We start from the raw sequence: 18,401 nt of genomic DNA, 5'->3' as shown, positions 1-18,401 counted from the left end.
ATGTTGCTATGTTTGAATTCTAGATAACAGGAAGAGGGTGCCAAGGTTTCAGAATAGACTGGACTCTAAAACAGGAATGGAGAGAGGATATCACATAAAGTGAGGAAATGATCTGTTCGGAGGGATAGTTTATATTGAAGATTTTAGGTAGAGGAGAAAGATCAATTCCATTTTGGACAAAGACCTCAATGAACTCTAAGAAAGCAGAAAAATGGTTATGTTCAGTACAGGAAAAAGCATTCCTCCATCTGGAGTTGTCAGCTGTGCAGGAGACAGAGATGAGGTACCACAGAAGTGATCAAGTGATGTGTGCATACATGGGCATGCACACAGTGTTACATATACAGGGTTATAGCTCAGGCCTTGGGCTAAGTATAGTCCAGGATGTTGAATGGGCTCCATATAGCAAGCACTGAGCTCATGGCTTGGCAGGTGTTTAACAATGATAGTTTTTTTTTCTTTATCATGATAGCCATGTTTATAGCAGACAGACCTCATCTTATTTCCTAGAATGCATGAGTGAGATGATGCACAAAGGAATTAGGGTTGACAGGTGTGTAGCAATTTCCTCAAAGACAAAACATCTAGTCTTAGAGGGAAGTTCATTAACACAGGATGTTAGCAAAGAGCTGAAGCATCATTCACTGAGGGGTGGTGGTGAATGATTTTATCTTGAAGTTCCTTAAGCTCAGAAATAAAGCTCAATAGCTTTAGCGAGCCCCTGGAACTGACAGATGTGCTAGTCCCTCTCCCCACACTATGAACATATTAGCAGTAAGGGCTGCTAGAGACACCCTCAGACATGCTGAGCTGCCTGGAAGAGACATCCTCCAACTTGTACCACCTACAGGTTTGCAGCCTGCTTCAGGTTCCTAGCTTTCTTGAGCTACCTGCCCTTCTGGGATGTGGCTGTTTTTGAGTCATTTCTGCTTCCGCAGATAACTCCTCACCTATATTCCTGTAAGTAACCCCAATAAACCCGCTGGTTCACCAAGGTGGCCTTTGATGGTGTCCTTACTTTGGTCTCTCATCCATCCCTTATCTTTCATGATTAGACGTTTGTTCCCATCTCCCCAGAAATAGTGCCGCAGAGCAAATGGGTAAGTATGTGTCTCTGCTGGTATGCCAACAGAGTATTATATGGAATCCAGGGCCACAGCTATGCTAGGCAAGCACTAACCACTGAGCTACATACCTATTCCCCAGAGGGCTGCCAACCACCGATACCACCACTCTTCTGCCAGCAGGTTTGTACCACATATCACACAGTGGCTGCTGGTTCCCTCTCTATAATCCTGAAGATGACACTTCAGGGTTCTCACCAGCATACATTGCAACCATGGTGGACTCTTAGAAGTACTGACGCCTCCCCTACCTCCTGGGAATTTATAGGCATTTCTTGGTTTCTGGGGAAGGGGGATACATTTTCTTCAGTGATGCAACCACTAGGAAGATGCCCATGCTTCTGTAAGTAACTCCTTATCTATGGCCAACCCTGGTTCAACTCACTGGGACATGCACACACGGACACACACACAGACACACACACGGACACACACACGGACACACACACGGACACACACACGGACACACACACGGACACACACACGGACACACACACGGACACACACACGGACACACACACACACACACAAAGGGAAGGGGGCCTGGGTGGGAAGAGGAAGGGGATCAATCAGAGGGAGGGTGACAAAATACATTGTACACATGCATTGAAATTTCACAATGACTCCATTATAACGCATAATTAATACATACTAACATTAAAATGAAAAGGTAAATTAGGGGCTGGAGAGATGGCTCAGAGGTTAAAAGCACTGCCTGCTCTTCCTGAGGTCCTGAGTTCAATCCCCAGCAACCACACACACGGTGGCTCACAACCATCTGTAATGAGATCTGGCGCCCTCTTCTGGCCTGCAAACAAACACTGTATACATAATAAATAAGTCTTTAAAAAAAAGAAAAAACTTTTTTTTTAAAAAGAAAAGGTAAATTAAAAATACTGATGCCTGACTGCAATAATACTGATGAGAGACATGATTCGGAATCAGCCAGGCATGGTGTAACTCCGGCACTTGGAGGCTGAGTTGAGTTAGGAGGATAGTGAGTTCGAGGCCCTTCATGTAGACATCTATGGAAACATCCTGTCTTACACCATAAGTAAATTTGTTTTATTTCTGAAGAGAGTCTTACTATGTAACCAAGTCTGGCAGCGAACCCTCAATCCTTCCTGTCTCACCCTCCTGAGTGATGGACTACAACTCTTAGTTTAAGAGTCTCTCTCGTCTGTTAAATCCTGGCACCTGGACAGCACTCCAGGGATTCTTTTTTTGATTATTCTGTGGTATGGCCTGGGTACTGGAATTTTAAAAGGTATAAGCATTTCTATTACAAAGTAGAAATCAAACAACACAATACACTGTATTAACTTGTGTCACAGACCCCAGATAACAAATTTCTCTTTTAAAAATATTTAATTGACAAGCTAGGCATGGAGGTACACACCTGTCAACCTAGCTCTTGGGAAACTGGGAAAAAGCGCAAGTTTGAGGGCAGCTTGGACCAGGTACTAAAACTTGTTTCAAAGTATTTGATGAATTTTATATGCAAGGTATACAACATGATGATTTGGTGTCTCTTGTGCATGAAGGACCACAAAGAAATAATTTGGTTACCATCACACTATATTAGATCGCCCAACTTGTCTATATAACAACTGGAAGTTTTAGCAATATTTCATTTTCCACCCCTAGGCCTTGGAGACCACTATATTAGTCTCTGCTTCTGTGAGTCTTGCTTTTTAAGTTTTCCTGGCATTTATTGAAAACAGACTGATACTAGACCAAGTATAACAATCCAAGGAACACCAACAGATTTGGTGGGTTGAGAAAAGCTTAGTAAATATCTACAATGGAATATTACTCAGCCATAAAAAGACAAGGAATCCCCATATCTGTGACAATGGGAGTGAACTAGGGGAACATTATGCCAAGTGACAATAATATGACCCCAATTCTATGCAGAGTATTATCCTTCACAAGTCTCTCACAGGTAAGAGTTGTCATCAAGAGCATTAATTGATGCTCCTAGCTTCCCTGGGGTTTATAGGACAGAATCAAGGATGCTCCACTGACGTCATGGCAGTCACAGGGATAATGCCCAAGTCCTGTCTCTATGAACCCTAGGAGTTGGGCAGCAGTTGGTGCTTCTGCTTAGCTCAATGCATCTCATTCTTAAAATTTTTCAGAGTAGACATTTGCATGTCTTATGTGTGTAAATGTATATGTGTTTGCACATGTGTGTGGAGGTTGGGAGTTGATACTGTGTGTCTTCCTCCATCACTCTCTACCTCATATTTTGAGATAGGGGCTTCTATTTGAACCTGGGGTTAGTTATTTGGCTATAATGAGCCCCAGAGATCCTCTAGTGCCTGCCTTTCCAGTACTGACATTATAGGTGTGTACCATCACACCTGGCTTTTTTATGTTGATGCTGGGAATCTGAACTCTGGTCTCATGATTGCATGGCAACCAATCATATCCACTAGCTAACTTCTATTTTTTTAAAACTTCACACACATGGTTGTGTACCTGGTGAGACCAGAAAAGGTGGTAGATTCCCTGGAGCTAGATGGTTTGGAGCCACCAAGATGTAGGCTTGGGAATAAAACGAGGTCTCTGTAAGAGCCTCAAGTGATCTTAACTGCTGGGTTATTATTTCTCCATCCCCTTGCCAGGTGATTAAAAAAAAGTCAACTTGGGGTGGAGAGAGATCTGTGCTAAAGGCCCTTGCTGCCAAGCCTGATGCTCTGGATTTGAACTCAAGATCCTACATGGTGGGAAGAGAGAGAACCAACCCCCCTCATGTTCTTTTGATCTCTGTGCCCCAACCATAAGACACACAGACTAAAAATGTGATACAATACTCAACTGACTTGACTCAAGTGAAACTCAACAGTTCAATAAGGCATAACTCACCACAGACTTTTCAAGTTACTCTGGAGTTCCTTCAGCGCTTCACACAGAATCCTTGTACCTAGGGTCCTGATACAATTCTGCCCCAGATCCAAGTGCTCTAGACTCGATGCCTGGCTGAGCATCTTTGAGAGATGGCGGCAGCCTTCGCTGGTGATGTTACAGGACCACAGTCTGGAAAACCACATGCACAGGGAAAAAAATCAGGAACAAAGGAACCCATTAGTTCATTCTGGGATGATGCCCTCATACCACATCCTTCTACCTTAAGCCATGGTTTCAATTAAGCTTAGAGTTATTGGAATAAATGAGGACATTAGAATGAAGTCAAAGTGGGTTTCCATATGGGTTTAAAAAAATCCTCAGTGTTATTTACTGTCATGATCCTCTTTTCTGTCCCACTTCCCCATTCTACTTCTATAGAGAAGGTGGAGAGTGAATATGATTAAAATGCATTGTGTACATATATGAAATTCTCAAAAAATAAGAAAATAAAATTAACTGGTCTGAGAGGGAACCGCATGCCTGCTATTGTCAACCTAGGCAACTACCTGTGGCTAGTAGAGGGCAAAGACTCTATGAAGTGAGTCTGTAACACCTCTTCATTAAATGGATACAGTTTCCAATGGCCTTTAAAGACTTAAGCTCATAGGTGAATGCAGCTCTCATCCCTCAACAAAGAAAACATTAAAATTATAGTACCTCATGGATGAGGGCATATATCAGTGATAAGTTCCTAGCAGGGTGCTTGTAACCCAGTAGGTGCTTAATGAAGGCTGATAATTGTCATTTCATGGCTGCGTTTGGTTATCTTGGAAGGTAGTGACTCTTTCTGTGTTGATTTTTTTTTTTTGTCGGATAGGGTCTCACTCTGTAGCTTAGGCTGTGATCCTCCTGCCTTGTGACTTCCAAATGCTGGTTTTAGAGGCAAATGCCATCATGCCTGGACTGATAATAGTGCCTTCTAACATAATTAGGCTATAAGTTCAAGATAGGGCTAGTTAGTGGGTAGGTTCTTCACAGCTTCGGATCCCAGTGGTTGGGTATTTACACAGTGTGTTATTGGGGCGTTCTTTCCTTCTGTCTCTAACCACAAACTCAATATTTTATCACATTTAAATAACCAAGAAGGCATCATGGCCACTCATAGGTACAACAAAGATTAAAAATATAGGAAACTCTGACAGCTCCCCTTCCTTCTTCCCTCCTTCCTTCCTTTCATGGTGAGGATGGAACCCAGGACCTTGTACACAAACTGCATTATTTATTTTATTCTTTGGTTAACTTGATGGGAGCTAGACTCGTCTGGGAAGAAGAAACCTCAACTAAGAAGGTGCCTCCATAATACTGGCTTGTGTGGTTGATGTGGGAGGGCCTGGCCCATCCTAGAGGGTGTCACTCATGGGGTATGTAGTCCTGTGTTGTATAAGAAAGCAAAGTGAGCAAGCCAGTGACAGCACCCTTCCATGGCCTCTACACCAGCTCCTGTCTCCAGGTCCTGCCTTGATTCTTCTTCACAATGGACTACAAGTTGTAACAGGAAATAACCTTTCCTCCCCAGGTTGCTTTTTGTCACGGCATTAATCACAGCAACAGGAAGCAAATGAGAACAAACTGTACTGGTGACTCACAACAGAGCCAGTGTTTCAAAGTTGCCAGTGACCAGTCTGTTATCTAGAATAGCAGGGCTGTCAATCTAAAACAGTCTTTGCAGAGTGGCCAGTATAGCCCCATTACTATTTGGAGATTAATTTTATGAATGTCCTCTTTGCAACAGTCAGAGACCACTGAAGACCACCACAACCAATCAAAATGCAGTGTTCTGGAGCCCAGTTCTAATGGGTATACCTTCAGCACACTCCTGCACCTGAGGCTCAGGGAAGAGTGCAGAAGAGGTAGAAAATATTCAAATAGCCAGAGGATCAGAGAGTTTACTCTGAGATTGTCTCTGCTAGGAAGGTCAGAAGCTACACCCATAAAGTCTCACTAACATGACTGCCCAAACATGAGCTGAATAAGGGTGATATTAATGGACTGGCAAAACTGACAGGGAAAAGGCCTCAACCCTACACAAAGAACAATAGGCAACTGAGGAAAGCTAGGAGCAGGAGAGGTTGTCTATTCCTAGGGACCACCAGTTGGTTGTCCAATGCCAAGTGGTCAGCCCTGAAAACATCTATAAGAAACATTATATGGTTTCAACAGGTTATGTGTAGGTATGTACATATATGCATACAGTAAAAATTAGTGAAAAGAAGCTGTTAATTTGCAAGAAAGTGGGAGGGATATATGTGATGGTTTGGAGGGAAGAAAGGGAAGAGAAAAATGTTGTAATGATATAATCTCAAAAATAAAAAATTATATTAAAAAAGAAAATGGATTTTATATACTCCAGGATGAATACCAGGGTCATATTGAACTTGTCAACAAGTTGATTCCACCTCTATCCAACCGTGCATACTTGGTGTTCTATAGTGTTAAGAGGATATTTGAAGAGGAAGTCAAGTTGGGCTTGATGGCACATCACATGGGAGTCTAAGGCAGGAGGATTGTTTTGAGTGAGATCCTGTCTCAAAAATATAGAAACAATGTAAGAGCTGGAGGATAGGGAGGATGCTCTGAAATAGGATCTTCTGGACATGACATGGCTGTGGCACACAGGAAGTCACAGCACCCGTGGTCACCCACAGAAGACCAGCTCAGCTGAAAATGCTGCATCTATGGGAGAGGGCTCAAGGCCCTACCCCTAGCTAGAGGACATTGGTAATTGATGGCTGTTGTGGGAGGGAGTCACTGTCCTTTGGGAGGTGTCTTCTTATAGGTTGTCCATGCCCCAAGTGGATGATCCTACACACATGTGCATGTTGGCAGTGCTAATTGGGCTCAGTGGGTCATACTTTACAAAAAATTAACAGAACAACAACAACAACAACAACAACAACAACAACAACAACAAAACCAGGCATGGTGGCACATCCTTAAAACACAGGTGATAGGTATGGGCAAGGCCAGCCTGAGATATGTAAGACATTGTCTCAAATAAAAAGGAAATCAGACCTAAAAAACGGGACCCTAGGAAAGACACAGGGATCACCCAATGACAGAGAAATGGATGAGATCTACATGAACAACCTGGACGACAGTGGGAGTAATGAAGGGCAAAATTTGAGGGAAAGAAAGCTTAGGGGAGCAGGAGATCCCAGCTGGATCAAGAACAGAAAGGGAGAACAAGGAATAGCAGACCATGATAAATGAAGACCACATGAGAACAGGAATAGGCAGAGTGCTGGAGAGGTCCCCAGAAATCCACAATGATATATCCTCTGTAGTCTGCTGGCAGTGGTCGAGAGAAAGCCTGATCTGACATAGTCTGGTGATCAAATGACTAAACCTAACAGTCGTCTTGGAACTCTCATCCAATAACTGATGGAAGTGGATGCAGAGATCCTCAGCCAGGCTCCAGGTGGAGCTCCAGGTGTCCAACTGTCAAGAAAGAGGAGGGACTGTAAGAGTGTGAATTGTTGAATCCAAGATTGCAAAAAGCACAGGTACAAATAGCCAATCGAATGGAAGCACATGAATTATGAACCAATGGCTGTGGAGCCCCCAGCTAGATCAGGCCCTCTGGATAAGTGAGACAATTGAATAGGTTGAACTGTTTGGGAGGCACCCAGTCTGTGGGACCAGAACCTGTCCTTAGTGCATGAGCTGGCTGTTTGGAACCTGCTCAGCCTGGAAGGAGGGGACAGGACCTGCCTGTACTGAATCCACCAGGTTGAAATGAATCCCCAGGGGTGTCTTGGCCCTGGAGGAGATGGGAATGGAGGGGAGGGGCTAGGGGGAAGGTGGGGGTGGGAGTGGGAGGGGGGAGGACAGGGGAACCCATGGCTGATGTATAAAATTAAAACACATAATAATAAAATAAATAAAAAAAGGAAATCAGATCTGGAAACCAGATCTCCCTCTCAACTCACTATAGAACATTAACATCACATATTCATATTCTAAAATGGTGGGAATAATGAAGTCAGGGCTTTACTTATACTATATTTAACTGTTAGCATTAGGATGCATCCCCAGCCAATGCCATTTCTTATGTCATTCTTACCTGGAAAGTCATTAGCGTATTTCTGGCAGTTAGAATAATCATGAATTACTTTCATATGGATACTACTTGCGTGTGTGTGTGTGTGTGTGTGTGTGCAGCCCTCCAATGTCTGTAGGCAGCGACTTACACCAGGGTCTTTAGTTTGCACTCGGGATAGCTTAAGCTTTCACACAGGACTTTCACTCCATTATCTCCAAGAATGTTCTTGGCCAGATTGAGGTGTGTCAGAGTCTGGCTGACCATCAAAATGGAAGAGATGTCCTTGCAACAGGCTTCAGTGAGGTTACAGTTCTCCAACCTGCATATGAATCACACACAGGATTGGCTCTACTAACAACCAGCCTGGTAAGGGAGAGTCTCACAGAGCCCCACCATTTACCTAGTAACCATTGTCTATGGATAGACTTTAGGAGAAGGAGAATTACTTTGCTTATTTGTGTCTCCTCTGTTGAGCCCACCAGGCTTCAACACATAGCTTCAAACTCAGTCTCACAGATGGCCCCGGTTAATCTTGGTGGTCACAAAATGAATAGGTACAAATGAGAGAGCTTGGTCAGGAGGATAGACTGGGAGGTGGGCGTGAGAGTGTCAGTATGCATGGTACACATGCATTTTCAAAACTGTAAAAAAAAAAAAATCCTACCTAAACAAAAACCCCAAACCTAAACCAACAAAAAACTCATACAGCTCTTAAAATGGGAGAGGACATTTTCAGCTGACTCCAGAAGGTAAAATCAAGTTCTTGTTGATTCTATCATACAGTTGTGATCACACGAAGGATTTAGAATGAAGAACGCAATCATAAGACCTTCATAAAGACCAAGCCAGCCAAAATCTCAGCATGGATGAGGGAGGGGCTCATGTTACCACCCTACAGCTGAGGAGTTATTAGCAGTTGATGGATGCTGGGGGGAGAGGCAAATTTTCCTTAGGGATGTGGTTTCTGAGAGGTGACCCATGCTCTAGTAGACTGTCCAACTCCAGTGCTCAGTGGGTTTAAGCAAAGAGCACATGAAGTTGGTAGGGAATGGTGACGGGATGGAGGGAATTCAGAGGAGAGAAAGCAGGGAATGAAATTTATCAAATGACATATATATATATTCATGTATGAAATTCTCAATAAAAGAAGAATGAGAAGAGCAAGATGCTTGATGCAAAGTCAAAAACTCAAAGCAGATATCTGCATAGGTGGACTCAAATAGACTGCCTGGTAAGTGTGATGTCAACTATGTCTCTCCTCTCTACAGCTCAGACTCCAAAGAGATGCTCCACAGGAAGAGAGGAGATACTTACGACACCCTCTGCAGTGTGCTGTTCGGTTGCTTCCACGTCTTACACAGCAGCCTGGCACCCTTGTCCAAGAGTTCATTGTCTGTGAGGTCCAGACATGTCAGGGATTGTCTGACTTTGATGGCCTGGAAGAAGTCATCCCATTTCTGAATACCAGTAGGATAAGAACATAGACTGTGGGAGAAACGAGAATGAGTATGCTCTGAATGGTCCAGAGAATAGTGACTCTTCCAGTTAAGTGAGTTCAGTAAGTGTATAGTGAGCCAAAGTAAAAGAATAAGTTACAAGACACAGCAAAATCATATCAAATCAGGCTTGTGAAAAGCTAACAAAACATCAAATCAGGTTTGTGAAAAGCTAACAAAGCATCAAATCAAGCTTGTGAAAAGCTAACAGAAACTGACTGGGGCTAGTTAGTGTGGTCAGATTGTTTCTGATCAAGCCTGCTCTCCTTGGTTGAACTTCCCATGGATAAACTTAAGTTTTCTTTCCCATTGTAGGAATGAATGTTTTACTCCCTAGTTGTTCAAGAGCACAGTGTGTGTACTCTTTGGCCTGTTTTGTGGTCTCCCTCTCTCAGTTGAATACATAAATATGGTCTAGTTGCCTAGGTTCACCAAGTTTCAGTCTCTCGTACACAATTTTTTTTTTTTTATCTAGCATGCCTTTATTTATTTATTTTTGGTTTTTTGAGACAGGGTTTCTCTGTGCAGCTTTGCGCCTTTTCCTGGAACTCACTTGGTAGCCCAGGCTGGCCTAGAACTCACAGCGATCCACCTGGCTCTGCCTCCTGAGTGCTGGGATTAAAGGCGTGCACCACCTCTGCCTGGCTCCTAGCATGCCTTTAATACAGCCCTCATGAAGCAGAGGCAGGCAGATCTCCAAGGGTTCCAGGCCAGTCTAGTCTACATAGTGAGTTCTAGGCCAGTCAGAACTACACAGTGAAATTCTGTTTCAAAGTTTTATTCTTTTAATATTTCTCTCTCTCTCTCTCTCTCTCTCTCTCTCTCTCTCTCTCTCACACACACACACACACACACACACACACACACACACACACACACACACACACACACACCTTATTCATTCACATCTTCTACTAATCCCCAGCCCTGACAACTCAAATTTTCTTCCACAATTCATCTTCCTTTAGCCCCACCTTTAGCCGAAGAGATATCGGCAATTGATGGCAGCTAGGGGAGGAACAGTCACCTTTTCTTTGGTGTTGGGGCCACTGGTAGGTTATCTATACCTTAGTGGATGGCCCCACATTCATGTGCAGAGGTACAGCGCTAATTGTACTGTCATGAATTTATGAATATATAGATATAGTTTTGAGAGAGGGTCTATGTAGCCCTGACTGGCCCCAAACTCATTATGTAGACCAGGCTAGCTTCAAATTCAAAAGATCCACCTCACCTGCCTCCCAAGTCCTTGGATCAAATGTATGCACCACCAAACCTAGCTCCATGTGTTATTTGTGAGACTGAGTCTCACTATGTGACCTCAAACTTACAGCCCTTTTGACTCTGTCTCCTCAGTCTCATGTGACAGACATTTATTATCTCCACTTTTTTATGTTGGAAATAACAGCTATATCTTTACTTTAAATGTTTAAAGTTGGTAACTGAGATATCTGTCACACAGGTAAAAAGTATTAAAGATGACAAAGAGCCTCTCTGAGCCTATGCCGTAGCTATGTAACTAAATTAAATCAAGGTATTGGCATGTTATGTAGACTGATATTTACTTCCAAAAATTACATGCATTGAACTTACATGGAATTTCCATTCATTTTAGGCATTAGCTTATTCACTTAAAATAAAAATTGAGTCCTAAATAACTTTCCCTCACAGATAATCCACTCTGGAAAAGAAAATGAGTCATTTGCCATGGACGGTATTGACAGAAGTTATAATTTGTCTATGACTTGTTTCACCTCATCTCCAAGTCCTTATGGGATGCATGTTAAGATTTATTCAAATGGGTGAATATCACATGCCAGGGAAGACAGAGGCACTGTTTGTGGTCTTATACTGTGTTCCTGCTGCTGGTTCAGGTGGTCATATTAGGTTCCATGGACCACAGGATGGGGGTGGTGGTATCTCTAGCAGAGAACATTTTCATCAAGGGAGATGCCAGAGATGGGCTTAGCTGATGCTCTGAAGAAGTCTGTCTTTGTTTGGAAGATAGGGGTCTTCAAGCTCATATTCTGAATCATGACCCAAGAAGAATGTAACTACAACCATAAACAAATGATCTGATAGGATTGTTACTCAGACTTTAGAGGTTTCTTGGTCACAGGGTTGTCATATATATTTTATATTCTCTCTCTCTCTCTCTCTCTCTCTCTCTCTCTCTCTCTCTCTCTCTCTCTCTCTCTCTCTCTCTCTGTCCATCTTCTGGTCCATGTGCCCTAAGTGGTGTTTTTTTTTTTTTTTTTTTTTTTTTTTTTTTTTTTTTTTTTTTTTTTAAGAAAAGCAATTTTTCTTTGCTATATAGGAAGACCAAAGATAGTTTCATGTGACCAGACATTTAGGGATGAAGAGATATACCTGAGAAACTTAAGGTTGCATGCTGGATGTTTCATAACTTCACACAGCAAGGGAAGAATGGTGCTCAGGTTGTCACCTTTCAGAGTCAGATGCGATAGGGTTTCATAACCATTAAAAACGAGGCACAATTTCTTGAATGCATCAGCCGGGGAAATGTCCTTGAGGCTGAGGAAAAGAATACAGAGAGGAGATGAGTGCTGGTGATATGGCTCAGTGAAAAAAGGCACTTGCCACCAAATCTGTCAATCTCGGTTTGATCCCTGGGACCAACATGATAAAAGGAAAGAGCCAAATTTGGCATGTTGTACTCGGGCCTCCATTCACACAGATATAGGCATCACTTGCCTCTCAACACAATCATAAATAAATGTAACAAAAACTTCTAAAAAGATGAGATTTGGACTTTCTATACCTCTACAATAAACAGATACAAAGGTATGCAGTATGTTTAAATTTTAGCTTCCCCCTACGTTAAACCACCCCATTCCTCAAGGAATTGTTGACAGAGTTGTATTTAAGCCATACAAAATTGTTTTGTTATATGCACACTTTGTGAGATAATTGACCCAATCAAGCCAATTAACATATCCATCATTTCATACAGCTACCATCTTTGACTTCATAGCTACAATCCTATACCCCAGAAATGATCTAGAAACATGCAGATTTTGGGCAAGATGTGCAACCATATGGTATTCTCTCCACAAGATAGATTTAAAAAAGATTTATTTTTAATCCTGTGATGATGTGTGTATGTGTCTGTCTGTGCCTGTGTATGTGTGTGGGTATATGCATGTCTGAGTGCAGCTGCCTTCAGAGTCCAGAAGAGGGCATCAGATCCCCTGGAGATGGTGTTATAAAAACAGATAGAAATCAAGGTTATATTGTGTGAAACAAGCCATTTTCTGTTTTATGTGGGAGAACATGGGAGATCTATGCTCTCCTGCCATGAGTGGTGGCATTGGTCTATAATCCCAGCACACAGGAGGCAGGTGGGTTGTCAGAAGTCTGAAGTCAACTTGGTCTACAGGGGAGTTGTGGAAAAGCCAAGGCTACATATTTGGACCCTGTCTCTAAACCACCCCCTCCAACTCACCCCAAGTCTTCTCAGCAAAGATGGACTATGTATGTTGCTACTATGGCAACATTGTGGCATATACTACTTTCCATATCTTACTCATCACAACTAAAGCTCAGTTTCTAAAGAGAACTGTTGGTCAATGGAAACAATCTGAAGTCCTGGCTTCTTTAGTCATTTCCAACATCTACAAAAGGAGAGTTAAGTCACAAGCTATCTTCTACACAAAAGCCATTTTTTTTGGATGGGGGTGGGGAATTCAACGTCCATTTTCTTTGAAGGGTTACCAGTGGATACCTTTATACAAACGCCTTGTTCTGAGGAAGACTGTGAGGTGCTCTATTGTATTTAGAGTCAGAATCCTTGTCCAGTGCATTCCCTTAGTGGATGAGAGTTCTTATTCTTATATACCAAGAAAGAATAATAGGTTTCAGAGAGGTGGCTCAGTGGTTAAGAGCGCTAGCTACTCTGCAGAGGGCCCATTAGGGTGGCTCACACTGTCTGTTACTTTAGTTCCAGGGGGTCCAATGTCCCTTTTTGATCTCCAATTGGCACCAGGCATGTACATGGTGTGTACATACATACAGAGAAAAACCTCATACATGTCAAATTAAAGAAATTTCCCTGAAACCCTTGTGACTCACACCTTTCTAGATTTAAACCTTCTAGGCACACAATCCACAACTGAACATTAAGGAAGACTGAAAAGTTTTCACACTCTGCACTCATGCATTTAAGCTACATATTTACCTTTCCCCTGTCGATATTTTACCCTGACACCCTTCATTCCAATTTCACTCATTTGCATATATGTTTTTTTTTGGTCATGGATGCACACATCTTGCCCAGTTGACTTTCCATGCTCATGCCTTAAGCACACTGCTCTCTATCTCTCTACATCAGCAACTTCCAGCCTGTTACAATTCTGCGTCCCCTGGGGTACTAGATGACACCTGCAGACACTGAGATATCTCATGACTGAAGATAGGAACTGCTGTTGACACCTGGCATGTGGAGGTCCGGGACACTGCTCACCATTTTACAATGAACAGGATTTCTTCTAGCACTAAAATGTGAGAGCTTTGGTCATATGCTAGGGGGATCTCTCTGGAGATCCGATCCTACTTACAGCACTTTCTTGAGACGGCAGGGAGCAGAGGACAGTTTGTCGCACAGAATCTTCATTGAGGAGATGCTGAGGAAGCTCTTGCTGATATCCAGAAAGACCAGTTTCTTATTTGAATTAAACAAGTCACAGAAGTCTGTCCAGAAAGCTAGCAGGTGTTGGTTGTTCTGAGAGCTACAAAGACAAAGAGACTTATTTTCATTTCTATGTGGATTCATGTGTACTCACACGCCCCTTGGGATCCTCAGGCACTTTCTACCTTTTGCTTGAGGCAGAATCTTTCACGGTTTTGACACTTTACCAAGTAGACCAGGCTAGCAGGACATAAGATTCCAGGAATGCACCTGTCTCCACTCTGTCATCGCTGAGATTACAGGCATGCGTTACTTATTACCTAGTGCCTTTGTGTGGGATCTGAGATCTAAACTTAGATCTTTACATTTGCCTTGCTTTAAGTGATTTAAGGATCTCCATAGTTTCTACAGAAGGTTTTGCAATTCATCTTTCATATCAGCATCCAAAGGGATGGTTGTTATGGCATTTCCCCTATACTTTGTTCGACTCCACTCACCTGCCTGCTTCTTTCTGGTCCCCTTTGCTCCCAAATAGTTTATGTTTCCATGCAACATATATTATATTGCATGCATTTCTTCTTGTAAGATATCTTTCCATTTCATGATGCCTGGTCTACTTTGCTTCTCTGCTGCTGTGATTAAACACCATTGCCAAAAGCAACTTGTGGAGTAAAGGGTTTATTTGTTTTTTGTCTTCCCAATCATAGTTTATGAACCATGATGGGAACTCAAGGCAAGAACAGGTCGTGGAGGGACACTGCTCACTGTCTTGCTCAATCTGCTTTCTTAAACTACTACCCAGGACTCCTAGCTCAGGAATGAAACCACCCACAGTGGGCTGAGACCTCCCACATCATTACCAACCAGAATAAAATGTCTCACAGACTTGCTTACAAGCCAGTCTGATAGAGACAATCCTTAATTTATGTTCTCTTCTCCTAGGTGACTGCAGTTTGGGTTCACTTGAAAAAATTTAATCAATATAGTCTTTTATCCTTTTATAACCTAACCCTCCACATGTGTATATACACACACACATACAAAAATTAAAATCTAGAATCAGTTTATTAGAGAAAACACAATATTTGTCTGAAATTTGGCTTCTTGACTTAGTAATTTTCAATTCCATCCATTTTCCTTCAACTGTTACGATTTAATTTTTCTTTACAGAACAATGTGCTATAATCATTTTCAGTTAACACAGGGAACCAGGAGACACTATGTAAAGTAACGTAAACTGAACCAGAAGGACACATATTGAATGTTTTATTATAGATAGCAATTAAAAAAGACAACTTGAATATTGAAATAGAGCTTGAGGCCAAGAAAGGTATGAGGTGATGGCAGGGTAAGGCAGAATGCATGGATCTGAAGATTTACGATTTGTGTGTGAGTGTTTTGCCTACATGTATGTCTGTGCACCATGTACATGGCTAGCCCATGGAGGTCAAAACAGGACACCAGATCCCCTGGAACTGGAGTTATGGACAATTGTAAGCATCACGAAGACCATGAAGGTGTTGGGGGATTGAACTCAGCTCCTTTGGAAGACCAGTCAAGTGCTCTTAACTGTGGAACCATCTCTCCACAGACCTCAGTATACTTTTAATTTCCATCCCCTGATGGCTAATGATGTTACATCCTTAGGAAAACTAGGAAAGGCCCTATGAGTGGGAAAGCAAAAAGGGGGAGGAAAACAGAGCATATGTAATATGAGGACAGGCAAAATGACTCACCGAGAGAAGCAGCTTCCTGCCAAACCTGATGAATTCAATTTCTAGGCTACACACAATTAGAGGAGAGAATTGGTTTCCTCTGAGAACAAGCTATCTAGCCTCTGCACACACATACACAGTAAGTCTAATAAAAACACAGGAGACATAAAAGTGGAAGTAGGGTATCCACGAGTGAAAGGGTTTAAACATAGATGGTGGGCAGGGAGATGAGGGGGTACTGCCAGAGAATCAAGTAAAATTATGAATACACCATAAGGAAAGTAATCAAACACTTGCTCATCAACAGGCAGGAGACCACAGGTCTTAAGATGTTTAGCTTTCAGGCTGGCATCTTTAATCATACCATCATTTTCACTTTTATTAAGTAGGAAGGCAGGCCAGCATGTATAAAATGTTCTACCTTGAGCTACAGAGAATGAGAGACTTCAACATTTTACTACAAAACACTGGATGAGCTGGAGGGTGCAAGCACCATTAAGAAGCCAGAAAGGAAAATAGGGTTCTTACCTTTGACACTGAGCTGTGGACTCCAACATAGCATCATTTTCTGGGAAGATCCCCTTTGCCACTTGTAGGGACACTGTATGCAGATTTTGAGAATTCTTGAGGCAAAATGAAGCACATATGAGGTCCGTGCTGGTTTTCAAATCTAAGGACATTTCCTCAAAGATGGCCATGACTTCCTTCACAAGCCCCTTATCTTGAGATTCATAGAGACAGGACAAAATCTCTTGTCGATCTATCAGTAATGATAAAGGTTCATTTTTCTCCGACTTATATTCCAGGAGTTTCCTCTTGACCCCGATTGATATTTGGAAGTCAAAATAGGTCCTCAACTTTTGAAGTCGAGTCTCATTCAAGAGTCCAAATACAAATAGTAGCACTCCTGACAGGTTGGGGTTCTTTAATCTTGTTTCCCTAGAAAGCAATTTCTGCATACTGTATTTAGAGACATCGCTATCTTCTTTCTCAAGTTCCTGAACAAATATTATGGCAGCCATGAGCTGCTGGACACTGAGGTGGAAGAAGTTGTAGCAGTTGCTCTTCTCCTTCCGATCAATGATATTCCTGCACTCAAAAAAATGCAAATAATTCAGGTTCACTTCTAATCTGAACAAGTCTTCTTCACAGACCACAGGCAGCTGTTCCAACAGAGTATCAGCAGCCAGGATACATAGTTTCCTGAACGTGCTCTGGATTTGGGTTTTCAAATAGCTTTCGTAGGTTTCTGGTGAGAAGACCCTGAAGAGGAAGTTCAGGAACATAGAGGTATGGGTCTGGCACGTCAGAGCAAGGTCTTTCCTCTTCCTCATCCCTTGATCCAGACAGACGCAGAATATCGAACATGCAGAAGGAAGTGAGGCCATGTGGAAGAGAGTCGCATTGCCCCTTAGTGCATTGAAAGCTCTTAGTGCCCTTTGGTCATCGCTCTCCGTGGTGTCACCACCGCCCTGCTGGGCACCGTCATCACCACTGTCCTGCTCTGCATCGGGGGCGGCTGCGGCGGCCTGCTCGGGGGCGGCTGCGGCGGCCTGCTGGGCGTCAGGCGCTGCGGCGGCAGCCTGCTGGGTGGTGTCATAGCCACGTGCCCGGTTGGTATACTTCAAACCTTTAAAGAATATTTGAAAGTATTTCTGCCTCTCCTGTTCTGAGAAGGCCTGAATTTCTACAAGGAAGGGCTGATCTATTATAAGGTAGATTTGCCGTAAAGCCTGTGTTCGTGTGGTTACCAGCAGTGTGGCATGGGGTGCCATCTTCCTCTGCAGCAAACTGCTCAGCAGGACGACTGCAGGCTTCTCTTTGTTCCAGTCCTCACAGATGTCATGCATCAGGATTTCTGCTGGGAATTTCAGCTCATCCAAACCATCCACCACAAACAAGAAGTTTTCTTCCATGACTAGGGACATTATCACAAACTTTCTCCACGAGGGATTTTCCATGGTGAGGAGCTGTATGAAAGTGCAAGGTCTAGTTTCGTTAAGTGCCCCGCAGCTGATGTAGAAGGCACATGGGAACATCTGGGCCTGCTTGCTCTCTGACCATTGCAGCATTAGCCTCTTGGCCACTGTGGTTTTGCCAGAACGTGGAGGGCCATGCAACACTATTACATGAGCAAATGGCATTCTTGCCTTTGGATTGCATAATGTCACGAGTGTCCTGTAGCTCTCAGTCTCTATGTAGAGGTTTTCATTGCATGTAGGCCAGAAATTATACTTCCATTCACCTTTGTATTTATCCAACCAGCTCTTTTTATGCTTGTGTTCTTTCCCATCAACGATAGAGAGATAGATAGACAGAACATAGTTGGTTATTGTGAAAAATTACCTTGCATAAAGTAGGAAAGGAAAATGAGAAACACACCTCTTAAAGACCAACTTTAATCCAAGTCATTTCAGCAAAATGTGATGCAGAAATCTTTTCTTTTGCAAATGTACTTTAAAA

General features: G+C 42.7%; 1 protein-coding gene across 1 annotated transcript in view; it reads right to left on the bottom strand.

Moving 5' to 3' along the window:
* The window catches only part of Nlrp2 (NLR family pyrin domain containing 2), a 49,390-nt gene that overhangs the window by 4,097 nt on the left and 26,892 nt on the right, over nt 1-18,401 (bottom strand). The window contains exons 3-9 of the mRNA XM_036200330.1: nt 17,569-18,222; nt 16,467-17,442; nt 14,153-14,323; nt 11,946-12,110; nt 9,394-9,564; nt 8,228-8,398; nt 3,996-4,166 (exon numbers count right to left, since the gene is read on the bottom strand). Of these exons, the coding sequence (XP_036056223.1) occupies nt 3,996-4,166; nt 8,228-8,398; nt 9,394-9,564; nt 11,946-12,110; nt 14,153-14,323; nt 16,467-17,442; nt 17,569-18,222 (2,479 nt within the window). The remainder of the gene's footprint in view (nt 1-3,995; nt 4,167-8,227; nt 8,399-9,393; nt 9,565-11,945; nt 12,111-14,152; nt 14,324-16,466; nt 17,443-17,568; nt 18,223-18,401) is intronic.

This window comes from Onychomys torridus, chromosome 1, assembly GCF_903995425.1.
Source record: "Onychomys torridus chromosome 1, mOncTor1.1, whole genome shotgun sequence".
NCBI classification, from domain to species: domain Eukaryota; kingdom Metazoa; phylum Chordata; class Mammalia; order Rodentia; family Cricetidae; genus Onychomys; species Onychomys torridus.
Note: the sequence above shows the minus strand (reverse complement) of the source record. Positions and strands in the feature narration are given on the sequence as shown.